The sequence below is a fragment of the Corythoichthys intestinalis genome, chromosome 7 (assembly GCF_030265065.1).
Source record: "Corythoichthys intestinalis isolate RoL2023-P3 chromosome 7, ASM3026506v1, whole genome shotgun sequence".
Lineage (NCBI taxonomy): Eukaryota > Metazoa > Chordata > Actinopteri > Syngnathiformes > Syngnathidae > Corythoichthys > Corythoichthys intestinalis.
The window spans coordinates 35,505,001-35,524,618 of NC_080401.1; the positions used below are offsets into that span (position 1 = coordinate 35,505,001).

At 39.5% G+C, this 19,618-nt stretch overlaps 3 protein-coding genes across 6 annotated transcripts in view; all 3 read right to left on the reverse strand.

Moving 5' to 3' along the window:
* faah (fatty acid amide hydrolase) overlaps nucleotides 1-12,208 on the reverse strand; it is a 23,284-nt gene extending 11,076 nt beyond the window's left edge. Inside the window, exons 1-9 of the mRNA XM_057840578.1 lie at nucleotides 11,335-12,208; nucleotides 8,513-8,626; nucleotides 8,169-8,309; nucleotides 7,874-8,007; nucleotides 4,849-5,055; nucleotides 4,721-4,761; nucleotides 4,523-4,647; nucleotides 619-744; nucleotides 459-553 (exon numbers count right to left, since the gene is read on the reverse strand). Of these exons, the coding sequence (XP_057696561.1) occupies nucleotides 459-553; nucleotides 619-744; nucleotides 4,523-4,647; nucleotides 4,721-4,761; nucleotides 4,849-5,055; nucleotides 7,874-8,007; nucleotides 8,169-8,309; nucleotides 8,513-8,626; nucleotides 11,335-11,556 (1,205 nt within the window). The 5' untranslated portion in view covers nucleotides 11,557-12,208. The remainder of the gene's footprint in view (nucleotides 1-458; nucleotides 554-618; nucleotides 745-4,522; nucleotides 4,648-4,720; nucleotides 4,762-4,848; nucleotides 5,056-7,873; nucleotides 8,008-8,168; nucleotides 8,310-8,512; nucleotides 8,627-11,334) is intronic.
* Nucleotides 12,209-12,323: 115 nt separating this feature from the next.
* Nucleotides 12,324-16,587, reverse strand: LOC130918671 (cytochrome b-c1 complex subunit 6, mitochondrial). The gene is made up of 4 exons (XM_057840582.1): nucleotides 16,388-16,587; nucleotides 16,124-16,162; nucleotides 12,690-12,851; nucleotides 12,324-12,536 (listed from the first exon to the last, which is right to left on the reverse strand). The coding sequence occupies exons 1-4, from the start codon at nucleotides 16,430-16,432 to the stop codon at nucleotides 12,504-12,506; spliced, it is 279 nt and encodes a 92-aa protein (XP_057696565.1). The 5' UTR covers nucleotides 16,433-16,587; the 3' UTR covers nucleotides 12,324-12,503.
* A 171-nt stretch (nucleotides 16,588-16,758) lies between these two features.
* Nucleotides 16,759-19,618, reverse strand: part of si:ch211-221n20.8 (uncharacterized protein LOC100034409 homolog) — a 29,925-nt gene continuing 27,065 nt past the window's right edge. For all 4 annotated transcript variants that reach the window (XM_057840574.1, XM_057840575.1, XM_057840573.1 and 1 more), the window contains 4 exons: nucleotides 17,958-18,059; nucleotides 17,790-17,895; nucleotides 17,579-17,695; nucleotides 16,759-17,487 (listed from right to left, as the gene is read on the reverse strand). In XM_057840574.1, the coding sequence (XP_057696557.1) occupies nucleotides 17,409-17,487; nucleotides 17,579-17,695; nucleotides 17,790-17,895; nucleotides 17,958-18,059 (404 nt within the window). In that variant the 3' untranslated portion in view covers nucleotides 16,759-17,408. The remainder of the gene's footprint in view (nucleotides 17,488-17,578; nucleotides 17,696-17,789; nucleotides 17,896-17,957; nucleotides 18,060-19,618) is intronic.

A 19,618-nucleotide genomic window follows, 5' to 3' on the forward strand; every position in this document is an offset into this window, starting at 1 on the left:
GAAAAATACTTGGACAAATAGAATATCCTGTTAAAATATTGTAGTAGATAGTTTGAAACAATGACATTTTGCTGCTCTCTTCGTCGCATTTTCCTCGTTCTGAATAATTCCCCCTCAATGGGCCGAATTCTAAATCAGATGAACTCATGAGCCTGCCGACATCATCCTCCATTTGGGGACGCTAGAGCGCTATAATGGCAGGCGTGGCTAAATGGCAGATTAAAAGACTAATTTATCATCATCTGCACTTTGCCAAATTGTTGTATATAGTCGAATCGTCTCAAAATATGATTCTAATTCACATAATAATGCTATTTAAGACTTTTTTTTAATCCTGTCATACGCACTTTAAACTAACAGTCGTACCAGAAATGTATACTGTCCCGACTGTGAAACATGAAGCATAGCATTTACAGAACCTCACACCCCTAGTCTTCAGATACACGTGTGGCACTCACAGTTTTTGTAGCAGGTTGACCCCTCCATCTGCAAAGATGCCTTTAGAAATGAGATGAAGTGCATCCTTCATCCTCAGAGGACTGTACGGCACCAGCTGCTCATAGAGAGAAACTGTAAAAACACTTCACTTACAGATGTGATTGTCCAATGAGTTCTTACAGTATGTCCCGCCTCCTCCAACAAAACACGGACTTTTCTGAGGCTTCGGATCATGCTCGGCGTCGGCTGAGTGATGCCGTCACTCTCCATGTAGCCGATTCTCAGAGACTGGGAGGTCTTATACAACTAAAAAAAAATCAGACATTTATAGTACATTTAACAAAATGCTGCCTAATTGTGGTACAGTATCATTTATTGTGCTACAATTAGCAGACTTTAGGCATGATCAGGGGTATCAAGCATACGGGTCATGGGTCCAAGCCAGCCCACAGCGGCTGTTCCATTTCTCCAATAAGTGTTTGTTCAATCATATACACGCAGAACCTTAGAGACTGATGCGTTTATATTGACATTTACCAATTTCAGGTCTGCATAAATATGGTTGAGTGACATCATGAAAGGATCCAGCATTAAAACGGTGCCAAACAAATCTTATGAGTGATTTCTTCTAGCAGAAAAAAGGTTAAAACACACTTTTTAGTGAGATGGAATGAATTTTATTCGTAGATGTGTTGCTAATTATGCAGACTAATGCTTAGCCTGAGTCACTGTTCAGAATGCAAACAAAAACTGTTTTGGCCTTAATATAAGACGGTGTTTTTTGCATTGAAATAACACTGAAAAAGAGGGGGTCGTCTTATATTCGCGGTCTAGACATTATACCCATTCACGACGCTAGATGGCGCCAGATATCATTATAGCGATGTTCTGTCATGACAGATCTCAGCTACTATCCCCATTCACGACGCTAAATGGCACCAGATATCATTGAAACAATGTTCTGTCATGACAGATCTCAGCTACTCTTTTTAGTTTAACCAGTTTGCATTATTTTATTGCAATGTTTTTCCTTATTCAGATTTGTTTCAAGACTACAGTTACAGTTAGACTTCACTTTGATGGTTAATGCAGTTATTGCAATTTTGTTGTTTTATCACAATAGATTGGTTTATTTACATTTCAAAAACCAGAAGCCATTCATTTACAAATGTGATTGCACTTTGGTTTACATATTTAAATGTTCAGATATTAAGATTTGAATGAGGCAAAATAACATGCTTTTTCTCTCAAATATATCGTTATAATCATTTGTTTCGGATGTACTGGAATTATTTTCTGTATAAAAATTAATTTGGTGTTCAAAAAGTCTTTTTTTCAAACTTGAGTCTTGAAAAAGAGGGGGTGGTCTTATAATCACGGCCATCTTATATTCGGGCCAATACGGTAATTTCTTATTTGCACTTATAGTAAATACATGACTCCTATCGACATAGCAAATATTTATGTATTGATGTCAAAGTTTCACTCTGTCAACATGCTAAAAGATTGTATTAAAAAAAAAAAAAAAAAAAAAGCAAGGTGGGCCTACTTCATATCACATTTTTACATTGAAATCAAATCATTACATTGTGAAAAATAATGTTCTGTGTTTTGCTTTACAGTGAAATCGCGATAAAGCTTCATGAAACTTGAACCATATTTTCTTACATGTATTGTTAATTTTTGGGGTAAAAATATTAGGCACAATTTGGAGGGCGTATTGCACAATTCATAAATATGAGTAAAATGACGAAAATCTATCATATCGTAACTGGAGAGACATTTACCGGCTTGTGGGATAAAAAAGTGCATTTTCATTTCAAAGTGATATCTCATCTGTATGGATTCAAATTTATTTATAATAACATTTTTGCAACTTATTTTTCATGAGAACCATCCCAGTATATGATTGTTGTGTATATGAAATCATATTATAACATCACAGTCTCACAAAACAGCAGCCACCAAAATAAATACATGTCATAATTACTTCAATCTCAGAAACTATCACATAAATTCACCCTAAAATTTAAAGTTTAAAATCTGGGTGATGCCTTAGAAAGTTTAATACCATAAAGAAAATTATTTGTTTGGGAAAACCTAATGAAATAAAAATTACTACAGTATGCAGATAATATCATTCTTCATTTTATGAGCATGGATAACAGGAAATTGGGGGGGTGTACAGTGGGGAGAACAAGTATTTTATATACTGCCGATTTTGCTGGTTTTCCCACTTGCAAGCCATGTAGAGGTCTGTAATTTGTATCATAAGTTCTCTTCAACTGTGAGGGACGGAATCTAATACAAAAATCCAGAAAGTCACATTGTATAATTTTTAAATAATAAATTTGTATTTAACTGCATGAAATAAGTATTTGATACATTACCAACTAGTAAATATTTCGGCTCTTAGTTCTTTTTTAAGAACCCCTCCTGTTCTCCACTCATTGCCAGAAGTAACTGCACCTGTTTGAACCTGTTACCTGTATAAAAGACACCTGTTCACATGCTCAAACAAACAAACTCCAACCTCTCCACAATGGTCAAGACCAAAGAGCTGTGTAAGGACATCAGGGATAAAATAATAGACCTGCACAAGGCTGGGATGGGCTACAGGAAAATAAGCAAGCAGCTTGGCGAGAAGGTAACAACTGTTGGAGCGATTATTAGAAAATGGAAGAAGTTCAAGTTGACGGTCAATCTGCCTCGTTCTGGGGCTCCATGCAAGATCTCACTTCGTGGGGCATCACTGATCATGAGGAAGGTGAGGGATCAGCCCAGAACTACACGGCAGGACCTGGTCAATGACCTGAAGAGAGCTGGAACCACAGTCTCAAAGAAAACCATCGGAAACACATTACGCCGTCATGGATTAAAATCCAACAGCGCAAGCAAGGTCCCGCTGCTGAAGCCAGTGCATGTCCAGACACGTCTGAAGTTTGGCACTGACCATCTGGATGATCCAGAGGAGCAATGGGAGACGGTCATGTGGTCGGATGAGACCAAAATTGAACTTTTTGGTCTAAACTCAGCTCGTCGTGTTTGGAGGAAAAAGAAGGATGAGTACAACCCCAAAAACACCATCCCAACCGTGAAACATAGAGGAGGAAACATCATTTTTTGGGCCTGCTTCTCTGCCAAGGGTACAGGATGACTGCACCGTATTGAGGGGAGGATGGATGGGGCAATGTATCGCCAGATCTTGGCTGACAACCTCCTTCCTTCAGTGAGAGCCCTGAAGATGGGTCGTGGCTGGGTCTTCCAGCATGTCAACGACCCAAAGCACACAGCCAAGGCAACTAAAGAGTGGCTCCATAAGAAGCATCTTAAAGTCCTGGAGTGGCCTAGCCAGTCACCAGATCTGAACCCGATAGAAAATCTATGGAGAGAGCTGAAAGTCCGTGTTGCCCGGCAGCAGCCCCGAAACCTGAAGGCTCTGGAGAAGATCTGCATGGAGGAGTGGGCCAAAATCCCTGCTGCAGTGTGTGCAAACCTTGTCAAGGACTACAGGAAACGTTTGGTATCTGTAATAGCAAACAAATGTTCGATTTTGTGATGTATCAATTACTTATTTCATGCAATTAAATGCAAATTTATTATTTAAAAATCATACAACATGATTTTCTCGTTTTTTGTATTAGATTCCGTCCCTCACAGTTAAAGAGAACTTATGATGCAAATTACAGACCTCTACATGCTTTGCAAGTGGGAAAACCAGCAAAATCGGCAGTGTATCAAATACTTGTTCTCCCCACTGTATATTACAAGGGTAATTGGGTAGAAAGTACTGGACTGTCTCAGAAAATTAGAATACACAATATTCTAATTTTCTGAGACAGTCCTGTATATTGTTCTATGTAAAGGACGTCAGCCAAGGTCGGCCCCCCACATTTTTACCACGCCAAATCTGGTCCCCTTTGCAAAAAGTTTGGACACCCCTGCTTTAAATGGTGGATTAATGTACAGGACTGTCTCAGAAAATTAGAATATTGTGTATTCTAATTTTCTGAGACAGTCCAGTATTATATCATTTTCAAGGGCAATTTTGGTTGTGGTGTGTTGGACTGAGCAAAGGACGTACCTCCACTTTAAAAGGCAAAGGAGGGACAGTTGGATCCAGAGCAAACATGTGGTCACAAAGCAGCGCCTGCATGCACAAAGCCAGGCTATCCACGTCCTTCGCTATTGGCCCGGGTGATCCAGACACTAATTTAATAAGAAAAAGTCATGTGAATGCTTTTCAGTATGACTAGAACAAAATAGCAGAGTAGTTACTCACCTGATTTTTGCCCTGGACAAATACTGCCTATACCCATTTTGCTAAAACACAAAACAAGACATTTTATTGCAGGGAAGTGTTTAGTGAGCGTTTAATGCAAACTCGCTGAATAATCAACAGGTGATTACCTTAGTCGTCCCGCCGTTGGCTTGAAGCCGCAGATCCCGCAGAAAGCTGCTGGGATGCGGATGCTGCCTCCAATGTCTGAGCCTATTCCGAGCACGGAACCTCCTCCGCTGATGAGAGCTGCCTCGCCGCCAGACGAACCGCCGCTGGTCTTCTCCAGGTTGTGGGGGTTCACCGTCTGACCGTAGATTATGTTACTGCAGTCGTAACTGGAAGTGAGCCAGAGAGTAGACGAGTGTGACTGTTTCTTCAATGAGGACAATTGTGCAAATATTTAATTCACTGGCTGCCTGCCTGCCCTCCCAGTCAAGATGGATTGGGCGTCTATTGACGTCGGTGGCAGCCAATGAATAAATGCAGTAGTTTTGCCCTGAGATATGAGTTGAATTTGTTCGGTGAGTACACTCTTAGCACAAATCAGCTTCTCCCTTTGAAATGAATGGAAATGCCATTAATCGATTTCAGCCTCGCTCATGCCGTTTTTTGTCGTCAAACATATTTTCACCATTAACAGAGATCTAAAATGTTTAACATTGCAAAAAAATTAACATTTGACTACTTAAATACTTAGCAACCGTCTTTCCCATAAAGGTATTTTATACTAGGGGTTGTCAGTCTGTAGTGTTCTATTATTACAAGTCTCGTGAGATTTGCACGCGAGAAGTGCGGAAAATAGCATCAGCTAGTTATGGAGTCGTGATAGACGTGTGTTGAGTTGATTCCCTAATAAAACCATTGAAATGGGCCTCCATCTCTGTGTACTATGCCAGCAGGAAGCTCACACCCACTGAGACACGATACTCTCAGTTCGAATGGGAAGCTCTTGGAGTATACTGGGCTTGCCGAAAGTTTAGTCTGTACCTCATCGGATGTGACTTCAAGATTCTCACGGATCACAAGGCGCTTGTTAAAGTGCTATCACCGAACTCAGTCCCGCCTTCAGCCAGAGTGGAGAGGTGGATACTTTTTTTACAACAGTTCACCTACCAAGTTGTCCCCATTCCTGGCAAAACCAACAAGGACGACCCACTCAGTCGTCAGCCCGTTAGTCACTGCGACAAAGCTGAGGAAAGAGAAACCGATGAGTACATCTGCAGCATCGATGAAGATTTCACACCTCATGCTTTAACCTCCCGTGAGATCGAGCAGGCTTCAAAAGATGATCCGACCATCTCCAAGCTACGTCAAGCAATCGCGAAAAATGACTGGAACCCCTTCAGAGGCACAGCATTCCATGCGGTCAAGGATGAACTGTGGACAGCAGGACAGGTGGTTATGCGTGGAAAAAGGATTGTGATTCCCGGAGGCCTGCAGGATCACGTAGTAGAGTTGGGACATGAAGGACACCAAGGAATCGTGCGAACAAGAACGCAAGAACGCTCCACCAGAAGAGTTAGAGTGTACACCGTTGCCAGACCAGCCATGGACTTACCTAGCAGTGGACCTGCTAAGCATCTCTGAAGGTAATTACCTGCTTGCTGTAATCGATTATTACTCCAGGTGGCCTGAAGTTGCCTACATGAAAGTCACAAACGCTACCAATGTCATTAAAGCCTTAGAAATGATGTTCCAAATTCATGGTTATCCCAAATATCTAAGAAGTGACAATGGTCAACCGTTTGCAGCCAAAGAGCTCCAGGACTACCTCATTGCTCATGACATCTTGTAGCTAAAAGGTGTACCGTACTGGCCCCAATCGAATAGAGAAGTGGAAAGGTTCAACAGAACAATTCTGAAATCGGTGAAAATTGCCAAGGCTGAAAAGCACGACTGGAAAATTGCACTGAAGAAGTTTCTGTTTCACTACCGAACCACTCCTCATTTAGTCACAGGAGTTTCCCCGGCAAAGCTTTTGATGAACAGAGAGCTCCATGACAAGTTGCCCAGTTTCACCAGTACGGCCGTTGATGAGGAACCCCATGCTTCCACTTCAGAGGAAGCCCACGACAAGGACGCTCTGCACAAGTTGAAACGAAACCTTGCAGCTAATCAGAGAAGAGGAGCTAAGGACCAAAACATACAACCCGGAGACACTGTTCTTTGCAAAGGTCTACACAAGTCGAACAAATTGGATCTAAACTTCGAGTCACAGCCTTATGAAGTTATTAGCAAACAAGGAAATGCAGTCATAATCCAACAACCAAACAATCCACCCAAAATGAGAAATGCTGCTCACGTCAAGGAGTTCAGCGGTGATGCTAATCCCAGTGCACCCTCCACTTCAGATCCAGTCGTCACACCAGCTGAGTCGGTCCCGATCGCAACCACCACTTTCAACAATCCGGACCCTGTAGCGACACCTCTTCCCGAGGTCCCTTTGACATCGACTCATCGTAGGTCTCCACCGGTGTGCCAGAAGGACTATGTGATGACTCACTAAAAGTCTCTAACTGGAAGACTTTGTTTAATAAAAAGAGGGAAGGGTGAAATATTTTTCAAGTTTAAAGAAAAAAAAAAAGTTTGGTTTTCTACTGTGATATGGAAAGAGAAAAGAACACATTTGACATGTTGAAATTTGTTTAATTGATGTCATAGATTCAATGTGGATCTAACCATACTGATTTTCTTATATTCTACCTGTTTGAATTTCATTATTAAAAAGAGGGAAGATGTAGTGTTCTATTATTACAAGTCTCGTGAGATTTGCACGCGAGAAGTGCGGAAAATAGCGTCAGCTAGTTATGGAGTCGTGATAGACGTGTGTTGAGTTGATTCCCTAATAAAACCATTGAAATGGGCCTCCATCTCCGTGTGCGTGATTCTAAACACACCACACTGTCCCTTAAAACGTCTATAGCACTGCTGCAAAATAGATGCTAAATAGAATTAAGCAGAAATGGGCCTTTTTTTAGGGCAGTTTTAAACTTGTATATGTTTACGTGTTGTATATATAAGTATATGTATGTATATGTTTGTTTGCTCTGTTTTGTTTGAAAAACTTCAATAGGGAGTGGCGTAAAACTGCTCCAAACCTCTTTTAGGATGAATTGTTCAATATTTGCTCAGTACTTACTTGGTTGTCATTACCTTAACATGCTTTGGGAGACGTTGGTTTTCACAAAGGGAATGGCACCTTGTCTCCTTAGGACTTCCACAATAACAGCGTCTTTTTTGACCGGACAGTCCAGGTTGATGAGCACACCGCAGGTGGTATCATAGTTCTGTGAGAACATGACAACAAGCAAAGGAACGTGTGCGATATGTGGAAGAAAAAAAATCTCAGGAATTGATTTCATTACGTTAGGTTCCTGTGAAAATATTTGTGTGAAGGGATATTGTGATCCGTACCGGCACTTTGGGCAGAAAGCCACCTCGTAATTACCTTGTACGCAATATTTTCTTTGATGCTGACCGGAATGCCATACAAGAGACCTCGCTTGTTGGAATCCAATCTTTTCAGATGCTCAAAACTCTCCATCAGGATGGTTGTACAGCAGTTCAACTTTTTGTTTACATCAACAGCCTGCAAAAAGCAATCATAGTTATGATGATATTTTTGTACAAACTTGAAAGATCCTTCCCAAAATTCAAAGACTCTTTCCAGGATAATGATTAATTCAACGGACATTGAACTCCATCGTCAGCGCAATAAATCGAGGAAAAGTACTGGCAATTTTCAGTACCTGACTTGTGTGGAAGGTTTAAGACTGGATTGGTATACTGGACCTTTGATATGTAGGTGTAAAACACATCTTCTGGTCTCAGCAGGCCATCTTGCAGTTTATTTGTAAGTTCAGCCAGGGACAAGGACAAAATGAGAGATGAATCCATCTTTGGATGCTTCAAGGAGAGTCACACACACACACACACACACACACACACACGAAAAACATTTTTTTAAATAAATATCTTTTTTATAAGCTATTTTATTTAATGCATGTGAAATACTGACTACAAAATAGCTAACACCAGCTCTGATTTTAAAAAGTATAGGATATACAAGAGGTTTGCCTTTTTTCACATCAAGTTTATATAAACTAATTTCACCAAAAAGCACACGATACAGTACTAAACTTTTTCTAACTGTGAACTTAAATTGCACCACTTGAGTATAGCTATTAAGATAAACCAGTGATTTTCAAAAGTTTGACAGTTACAGTAATCATTAGGGATGACACTGATCTGATCATGTGATTAAAAATTTGGCCCGATCACAAATATTTTCAGAGGAGTGGAACTGAGTAAATAGAGATTGGATTTGTGCGTGATCTACACATGCCCACGGAGGGTGTTCTCTCTTTTTTTTTTTTTTTTTTTTACCCCCAACACGTAACCTTTTGTTTGCACAGCCTCTCTCCCTCTCTCCTGCTAAGCAGTCATCAGACCAGAGACATGTCCTCCTGGATCCCTTTTTTTATATACAGCAAACTTCACCATTCACAGAAGGCCCCTTAGCCTGGATTAAACTGTATTAAATAAATACAATGTGGTCATGGTGAGTACTGGTGCACGATAATTATCGTTCCGATAATAGGAATTATGACGTCAGCCCGATATATCCAATAACATTATTAATAGGACCATTAATATGCACTGTGCTGGCTTTACAGTTTAAACACTAGTATGGGTTTGCGGAGCATTGCAGCCACCTGCTGGTCAGAATAATTAACTGCATCTTTTTTTTGTTACAGTAGTTTGGTTCATTTACTTACACATTGCGGTGTCTAGCGGTGGCATTGTCAAACGTGAATGCTTTCTGTTACGTTTCCACCTCGGAAATATGTGTAAGTATTTTATGTTAACTATAACATATGGATGTGCAATATATGTTTACGTCTGTGGTGAAGGGTCATATGTACAGAACTTCTTAAGTTGTTGTGTTATAGAAGCCAGCCAATGCTTTAGTAGCTCAAGCTAGTGTGCTATGCTATACATATAATAGTTGTGTATATAAGTATATTGTGCAGTTTGTTATGTATTGAGTATTGAATATGAGTATTTTTCTGTTGTACTTTCACAATATTAAGACAAGTGTCTTCCCATAAAAGCAAGAAAAGACCAAGCCTTGTGGTTTATGGAAGTGCATTCATTCTTAGCTGGCTGTCGGGCAGTGCAGAAGAGAAACGCACTGTTTTATTCATGTAATTCTGAAAAATCTGGTGAGATCAAAGGCAAATCTATGTTGAATCCAGAACGTTTTTTTTTTTTTTTTAAACCTCCAGGTGTTCAAAACACAAACAGGTTATACATTTAGAAAAATTATATATTTATTATCGATTATCGATATCGGTATCGGCTTTGAGGAGCAGGAAGTTATCGATATCGGTTTCAAAAAATGGATATCGTGCACCCCTAATGGTGAGGCAACCAAAGTCTCCCCAAACATAGCTAACAAGTCATCTGGTAAAAATTCTTCTAGTTTTAATATCTCAATACATATCTCAATTTATCGCAAACCCAAGAAAAGTCGAAATGTCAGTTTTTCCAATATCGTTCAACCCTCACGTCTATCGCCGTCAATGGCAGCCAATGAGTTCAATGAGTGCCTTGGAAGGGGGAAAAAAATTATCATTTGTGCATGAAAGGATTGATCTAAAAGATACAATTTTTTATGCAAATTGGTAAAAGGACGTGCATTTTTTGCTTGTTTTTTAATGTAAACTTTTGTTTTTCTTCATAACAGCAATTGTGCAGACATGGCTTCCTGGATCCCTTTTATGTACACCAATCTTTATCATTCACAGATAAATCCCCCTCACTTGGATTAAACAGTATTATATGAATACTAGGAATATCCCAATCGCCTATTTTTGCACGCGCGTCTGACTTCTGGGATTTTGAGAAACTGCCGATACGGAGTCCCGAACCCATACCGAAAAAAAGGATTTTCTTTTTTTGCTTTGATGCTCACGCTGCCGAGAAGAGCCTCTCACGTACACAATGAACGAGTTGTCACAGCACACTGTGTACCAAGCTTAATGATGATTAAGACATTTGTGCCTTTGACTGTAGAGCTACCGAGCTATCCCTGGCCAGATCACAGCTACAAACGTGTCAATCACCATTAACTTTAAGTACCAAACACGAGCTGGACTGGTGATCAAGAAAAACAGTTTGGTCACACTGCTTTTCAGGAAGGAGCATCAGAGGCCGTACGAGCATGAAGCAGAAAAACTTAAAAATATATTTTTTACATTAAAAACAGATCCTTTTCACCCGATTCTGATCCCCCAAAAAATGGTGCGATCGCCAGATTTCTGATCATGTGATCGGATCGGGACATCATGTAATGAATACAATGTGGTCATTAGTGAGTCAACCAAAGTCTTCCTAAACAGATGTATTCAAGTATGGTGAAAGTTTTAATATCACATTATTTCGCAAATCTCCCAAAAACCGTAATGTCAGTTTTTTTTTTCCAATATCGTTCAACCCTACTTCGTACACCTTCCATGCCACTTATCTTCAATAGACTGCTGGAGCCAATCGCAGCTAACTAATAAAATTCAATACAATATGTACTGTATATTAAAAATATCGGAACTCACCGAGCTGTTGTAGTTAAATACAATCTCTTCAGCTCTCGACAGGCTGTCATCTCTGAGTTTTCTGGCTCTCTGAATCTTCTTCCCAGCGTGCTGGCGCCCATCGACAGCCCTGGCCAGCACCACCAGAGCCCCCGCGATGCAGGTGGCAGCCCCGGCGATGAAGGCGCCTGTCGAACGGGTATCCGGCTCTAGCCAATTGAGTAACTGCTTGACAGTATCCATACACGCCAGTCTAGTTTGCTACAACCAAACAATTTAGGTCGTGCTGTAAGGTTGTCGCGTAGCATTTAACTAGCATAAGGAGTGGGCGTCACACGCTAAGAAGTCGGTTTTGACCCTCATAAATTTGCGAGTTGAGTAAGTCATTTGGTCAAGATGACAACAGCGTTTCCTTCAGGACGTTACAATCTGCGCATGCGCGTCCATGATCCGCGGCAGCAATTTGATTGCAGTACCAAAAATGTTCCAGTAGAGAGAGCCATTGTCACTCTTTCAGATGCCATTTATCCTTTTTTTTTTTTTTTTTTTTTTTTTTTTAAATAAACAGTCGATGCAGTTCCTCTCGCCTTTAATATATATTATTTAGAAAAAGTAAATTGAACGGAACTTGCTGATTTAATGATTTTTTTTTTTAATCATAACTATTTGAAAATGAATCCTGCCTTGTGCCATATTTTGCAATGGAAAGGGTGTCACCTGGGGATGTTTGCTCATTTATCAAATCAAACTATTTCAGATCAAACCAATTTTTAGATGTCGAAATCAACATGTAACTATGGAGTATTTTTGTTTATAAATTCGATCAAAACTTGCACCTTACAGAAATCCAGAGATATCTGTGACAACACACTTTTTTTTGGGGGGGGGGGGGTTATTTAATTTTAGTAAGTCTAGTTAGTGTCCTCACAAAGAAGAACAAAATCAACTTAGTGAGCGAGAACTTATTACTTCCCTCCGGGTGGTCGAAGAATAAATAAAGACACCATGCATAATGTCTCCAGCTTTCCACTTTAATATATTATACTTGCTCTCCTGTCCCATTACATGATCATACAGAATAAACAACATACAGTAGATTCACATATAGTACTAGTATTTATTTCAAATGTATTTAGAACCATATTGTCCTCATGCAGGGGCCAATGGCGCATCCAATTGGAAGAGAGGCTTCATTTAACAGAATGGAAGAGTTTGTGGGCCACCTGGAGATAATAACAATGAAAATTATAAACATCACTTATACTGACAAGTCCACTCTAACATTTAAAGAACATCAAATTCTGCCAAGTGACAATACTGAATTGGGATCGGAACCATCCAGCTTGTGAGCCATTAAGAAGTCACCTCTCACTTACACAGTGGTCCCGAGCATGGAGGAAGTCAAAAAGCTCCTCAGTGCAGTCTTCAGTCGTGGAGGAACGAGCGCTTACTCTGCTCTCGCACTGTTCCAGACGAGCATGAGTATGTACGCAGTGCTCCAACTCCGCACACTTCTCTCGCATCGTTTCCAGGGGATCCTGAAAAGCAGCACCATGAAGTATTTTCAGTCGCAGACGAAAATAAAATCTTCCTTCTTCCCATGAATGTTCAATTTTAAGAAATGGTTAACTACAGTCATGTGAAAAAATTAGGACACCCCATTAAATATCCAGTTCTTTATTAAGAAATGTTCACATATCAATGTCTGATCTTGTCTTTCTTTATCTCTGGAAAATAAGCGATTTAATAGTAGGTAAACAACAAAAAATAACATTGTTTTACTCATTAAACAAAATTTATCAACAAAAATGCATATTCTAACAGAGGAAAAAGTTAGGACACACCTACCACCTAATAGCTAGCGAGATCCTCTTTGGCTGAAATCACTTGAGTGAGACGCATTTTGTAGCCAGCTACCAGTCTTTTAAATCGATCTGAAGAAAGTTTGCCCCACTCCACAACGCAGAATACTTTAATCTGTGAGATGTTTGATGGGCTTCTTGCATGTAAAGTCCGTTTCAAGTCACCCCACAGCATCTCAATGGGATTAAAATCTGAGCTTTGACTCGGCCATTCCAGGACTCATTTCTTCCTTCTCAGCCAGTCCTTGGTGGATTTACTGGTATGTATTGGGTCGTTGTCATGTTGCAGGGTCCAGGTTCGCTTCAGCTTTAATTTTTTCACAGATGATCTCACTTGTTCCTCAAGCACCCTCTTATACACAATAGAATTAATGGTGGATTATATGATGGTGAGCTGGCCAGGTCCTGCTCTAGCAAAGCAACCCCAAACCATGACACTTCCACCTCCATGCTTTACAGTTGCTATGAGGTTCTTTTCCTGGAATGCTGTATTGGGTTTACGCCAAAAATGTCCCCTGTTGGGGTGTCCAAAAAATTCAATTTTAGATTCATCCGTCCAAAGAACATTATTCCAGAAGTCCTGGTCTTTGTCTAGATTCATTCTGGCAGACTTCAGTCTGGCCTTCATGTTCTTCTTGGAGAGCAGAAGTTTCATCCTTGCACACCTCCCATGAAGGTTAAACTTATGAAGTTTCTTGTTGATTGTAGAGGCATGCGCTTTCACATCAACAGTAGCAAGGGCCTGCTGCAAGTCTCGAGATGAGATTTTAGGGGTTTTGGGGACTTCTTTTAGCATCTTGCGGTCTGCACGCGGGGTGAACTTGCTTGGACGGCCAGACCTGGGCATGTTGGCAGATGTTTTGAATGTCCTCCACTTGTAGACTATTTTCCAAACAGTGGAATGGCTGATTTTATATTCTTTTGAGATCTTTTGAAATTCCTTACCAGACTCATCAGAGTCTACAATCTTCTTTCTGAAGGCCTCAGGCATCTCCTTTGATCTCACCATGGTGTTTTCACTCACTTCAACACTCAGTCACTGTTGAAAGTATTCTGCGTTGAGGAGTGGGGCAAACTTTCTTCAGATCAATGTCAAAGACTGGTGGCTGGCTACAAAAAGAATCTCTCTGACGTTATTTCAGCCAAAGGGGGTAACACTAGCTATTAGGTGGTGGGGTGTCCTAACTTTTTCCTCAGTTAGAATATGCATTTTTGTTGATAAATTTGCTTTAATGAGTAAAATAATGTTAATTTTTGTTGTTTACCTGTAAATTAAATCACTTTCTTTTCCAGAGATAAAGAAAAACAAGATCAGACATTGATATGTGAACATTTCTTGATAAAGAACTGAATATTTAATGGGTTGTACTAATTTTTTCAGATGACTGTATAGTGGTACCTCTACATACGAAGTTAATTCGTTCCAGGACCTTGTTTGTAAGTCGAATACATTATAATTCCATTCATTCATTCCACAGCCCAGAAACCTACACTAAATCCTTAATACACACTGCTGGTTCTATTAGAAATGGCAATTACACATGCAAAACAAATAAATTATAATCGTAATAATAATATAATAATAATACGAATTCCTGTAATAATGTAACAAATTGGATCTAATGTGGCGGACGTTTTCTGCTGTACCTGAACACAACGCGCGGCTGACGTGTTAGAGGAAAAGGTGGAGGTTGAGAGTTTCACTTTCAATGTTTTCTTGAGAACATCAACTTTTGTGTTGGATAAGTTGTGAAATAACTGATAAAAACCTGACGAAGCTGGCGATTTCTTTGGCTATGTTACCACAATAATAATTGTCAGCTTAACTTATAAAGTCTGGCAAACCGTGATCGGAGGACTGTGGAGATGTATTGTTGAGCCAGTTCACAGACGCGCACCCCATGCTCATATTTCTCTATAACTTGCAGCTTCATTTAGAAGCTTTTTGTCACCTTTTTGCTTGTTTCACCAACTGTAACAGTCTTTTTGAAACCTGAGTTGACTTCTCACAAAGAAAATCCGCTATGGGTTCGTCTGCGGTGCTGTCATGTCGTTGTATTTCGAGCAGGTCGTCGGATGTAGAAACAAATGGCGAGTCAAATTTTACTTCAGATGTCAAAAATATTGTGTGTCGAAGCGATCATATGTCGAGGTACCACTGTATACGAAAATCTTCTGGTGATAATTCATTAAAACAAAACAGGTTTGATTAACGTTTTGGCTGCTATTCACAGCAAAAGATATCCAATAAATTTTGACTGGGAAGGCCTTCCATGTTCCCATTCAGGATGTATTGAATGTTTATCACCGTCAATTGCAGTGAATAAGTTAAAATGGTAGATTTGAAAAGAAAGACAACACCACAAATGAATAAACTTAATGTGAAAGACGGTTGCTCGAAGCATTTAAGTATGCAAATCACAAATTTCTTTACACTTCTGATATTGAAGGAAATAATATTTAAACACAAAAAAATTACTCCGCTCACGAACGCAGCTATTTTGTCATATCGGTTATACCCACACATACAAACTGGTAGACTCAGGCACAGGTGCATGTGATAGTGAGTATTAACGATGTCACCAAGAAAGGGCAGGCAATCTGGGACACTCGCATTTGATTGGCTAAGACAGCTCCTGTATTGATAAAATGGCTGCTCCCATGTTCTGGGAGTTATTGACTGGAAATACTGGCTTTTATTTATGTTTTTCAACACTATTAACTCGTTGGCTGCCACTGACAGCGATAGACGTCCAGTCCATTTAAAGTGAATGCACGAACGTTCATGCGATCATCATTCATCACTACATACATTTGAATTCACAGCGAAGGGATGAAAAGACCTACATGATCGGATGTCTATTATCATCATCAATGTCAGTGAAATATTAAATTGTTTTTGTTTTAAACATGATCCTTTAAGGAGTTTTTTTAATATGCTAACATACCACTAAATCTTCATCCTCTTCTTCTTCCTCCTCCTCCTCCTGAAAACAAGCAGCTATTAAAAATAGTGCCACTGAATATTCAAATTCATTCAAGTCATTGAATTGCTTGTTTTGCGTCGTCAATTTTAGATACAATCGTTCCAAAAAAACAAATAGAATGGAGCTACCACATCACCTAGCTTAGCACTATATCATTCGGCTAGTTCCAAAACATTTTAAGCTAACATCTTCCCGTTTTTCCCCAGCTTTTGTAATAATACTTACATCGTCTGGTTCTCCGTTAATGAACGTTTTCTCCTCGAGGACCATATTTTCAGCAAAGTCCTATAATGACCACACCGGAGTGGTTTTATTTGGAGGACAACACAGGTCACGCCGGTGGGATGCAAAGCTATCGTGGTTTACACGTTTTCCAAATAAATGACACCGTATAAAAATATGGACATTATCGAGTGATAACGAGCTTTGTGGTGCTAGACATAACTCACGTTACTATTAGTAGTAAGTAACTTAAAAAATAAATAACTAACATCATTTTTCACGTGGGTTATATTTTTGTGGTACTTTAAATGTGTTTTAGTTTGACAGGTCAAAAACGGAACTACTCTGTATAATTTATACTCTTTGCTACCATCGTGTGGCTTGAATAAGTACTACAAAAATAAAGACTCAGGCCGAGTGATATATTAATTGCCCACTTGGAGTCATAAAAAGTAAAACAACATAACGCGTTAACTTCACATTGTGCATATTGCACAAAATATTCCAGAGGATTCGCAGCTTTCTACATTATGCATGCTCACGTAGCTTTCATTCGGCAAGTGCGGCCCAGATGTCCATATGTTATAAAATGGCAAGTGCTCTGCATTTTAAAGTACGTATATTGGCTACATAAAAAAATATGGTAATTTCTTCTGCCTCTGGAACATTTTCAAACATTTTAACTAGTGGCCAGCTTGACTGCATTTCGTCGTAATCATCTGTTCTCCTGCAAGACTGCAAACAAAAGTGGTACAGCGCACCTGATATGGCATTTCAAGTTAGTGTGGGCAGCGCATAAATTCACAGCTGTAAAATCATAAAAAAAGAACCTTTAATCCAACATTTAATAAAAACAATGTTATCAGAGTCCATTGTATAGATTACAAACTCAATGTGAAATAAAAACAAACATGTCACTTTGGCTTTTACAGTAGTAAAACATTTTCTTATTTTAACATTTAATCCAATTCTAGACTTCATCGTGGTTTCCTGCTTCAGCAGTCACTAAAATGTGTTAAGTCCATCATCTACCTTTTCTCTCTGGACACTGAATTTTGTAGCCCACCCTGTAGGCTTGGAGGTATACGCGTGCTTGGTTCATCCTTTTGGGAAAACACAAAAGTAACATCATATTTAAAATCTAACTGCTAACATTTTGAAATGATAATCCAATTATTACACTAATACATAAACCTGTATTTGGTGCAAAGCTGAATCCCGAATGGTCCACAACGGTCAACGTAACTCTCCTTAAATGCTTTTCTCACTGCTCGAGCCATGCTGACCACAGTAGTGACTACAGGGCATGTCCTGCACATTGATGAGAACATCACACATTGCAAGACCAGAATAGTACGGATAATAAATTCAAACAATTGAATAGAATAAATAATAGAGTACTTACAATCTCTCGCAGCGCAGGCCTGCAGTACCCTCAGGACAGGTGCAAGTGTTATGAGGGCCACAGATAGCTCCGTGTCGGCAGGGAGGCACACACGGAGTGGTCACCGCTGTGCATGTGTGTGTCAGTAGGGTCAAGACACTCATCATCATGACAAAAACATTCACTGACCTGTTTCACAGAAACTTCCAGTGAATCCCTTGGCACAGCGACACCTATTGAGGCCTTCACATACACCGCCGTTTTTACAAGGCTTCTGACATTGAACAGGTTCTGAATGAGAACAATTATAGGGACAAACAACACAATAACTATGTTATGTACATGATCCCACTGGAAATAATCATGTTTATAGGAAACCTTGGACTTAAAGACTTGTAGGCTCTAATAAGGCACAATTGTTCTCTTTTACTAAAATATGTTATTAGAAACACATAAAATATCGCCATTGATTTAAAAATCTATAATATTTAGTACATGTTTTGACCTACGGAGGGCGCCATGTTTTACAGTGGGGCAAATACAGTAAGTATTAGTCAACCCCTAATTGTGCAGGTTCTCCCACTTGAATATATTAGAGAGGCCTGTAATTGTCAACATGGGTAAACCTCAACCATGAGAGACAGAATGTGGGGAAAAAAAACAGAAACTCACATTCTTTGATTTTTTTTTTTTTTAATATTTGCAAATCATGGTGGAAAATAAGTATTTGGTTAATACCAAAAGTTAATTAGAGCTGAAACGAGTACTCGAGCAACTCGAGTAACTCGAGTTTAAAAACTGATCCAAGTAATTTTATTCACCTCGAGTAATCGTTTATTTTGACAGCTCTAAGCATCACGTTTTGCTAGGACTACTTTTAATGCGGGACAACGCGCTGTCACGTGCGGAGAGGAAGAAGGGGAAAAAAAAAAAACTTACCGCAGCCGACAGCCGCCAAAAACGACGCCGACGTTGCTAAATACTAGCCCGCACATTGGTAACAGGTAGCGTCTGGTGCGTCTCATAGAGATCACATGTATGTTGAACTAGATGCGAATTGACAGACTCGGCCGCGTCTGGGCAGCGTTTGTAAACAGCCGCCATCTTAAAGCAGTACAGCGCTAAGCGCTAATAAAGAGCGCTAAGCGCTAATAAATAAGATTAACGTTACTGTCGCTACTAGCTCACGTAACGTTAGCCCTGCGGAGGGCTAGGTTTCAATTAATTATGACCACTGTCGATGCGTGGCTAACGTGTCTTACATACAGGCTTTAACATAACATAGCATTGTGGAGTGATGAGGGTGTAAAATAAAAACTTAATCATGCTAACTATCAATTTTAGCTCAGTAGTCATTGCTGGATAAAACACCAAGTAGCACTGGTCCCTAATGTGCTCCAATACAGCCTGTATCATACATTTATTTTGAACACTGCAAAAACTCAAAATCCTATCAGGACTTACAGTTTAGACTAACTTAAAACTTAACTAGAACTTAAAAATGGCCTGACACAAAGAGAAATTCAATTGAAACACATGGGGAAAAAATCCTAACTTTTAAGTGATGTGTGTTATCAAGCGTAACGGCATTTTTAGGTATATTATATTTTAATAAGATCTAAAAGTTTTTTGAGTGAAAGCAGTAAATTAGTCTTTTTTTTTTAATTCTAGTTACATCTGAGATGCAATTGTTGGCTGTTTTCAACAATATACATAAAAAATAAAGACATTGATTGACTGAAAATGGTTCAAGATTAGATGAAATGTCTTGTTTTCTCATGTATATGTATAATTGCTCTTCACCTAAAAATATATTTGTTTTATCCGATTACTCGATTAATCGATAGAAT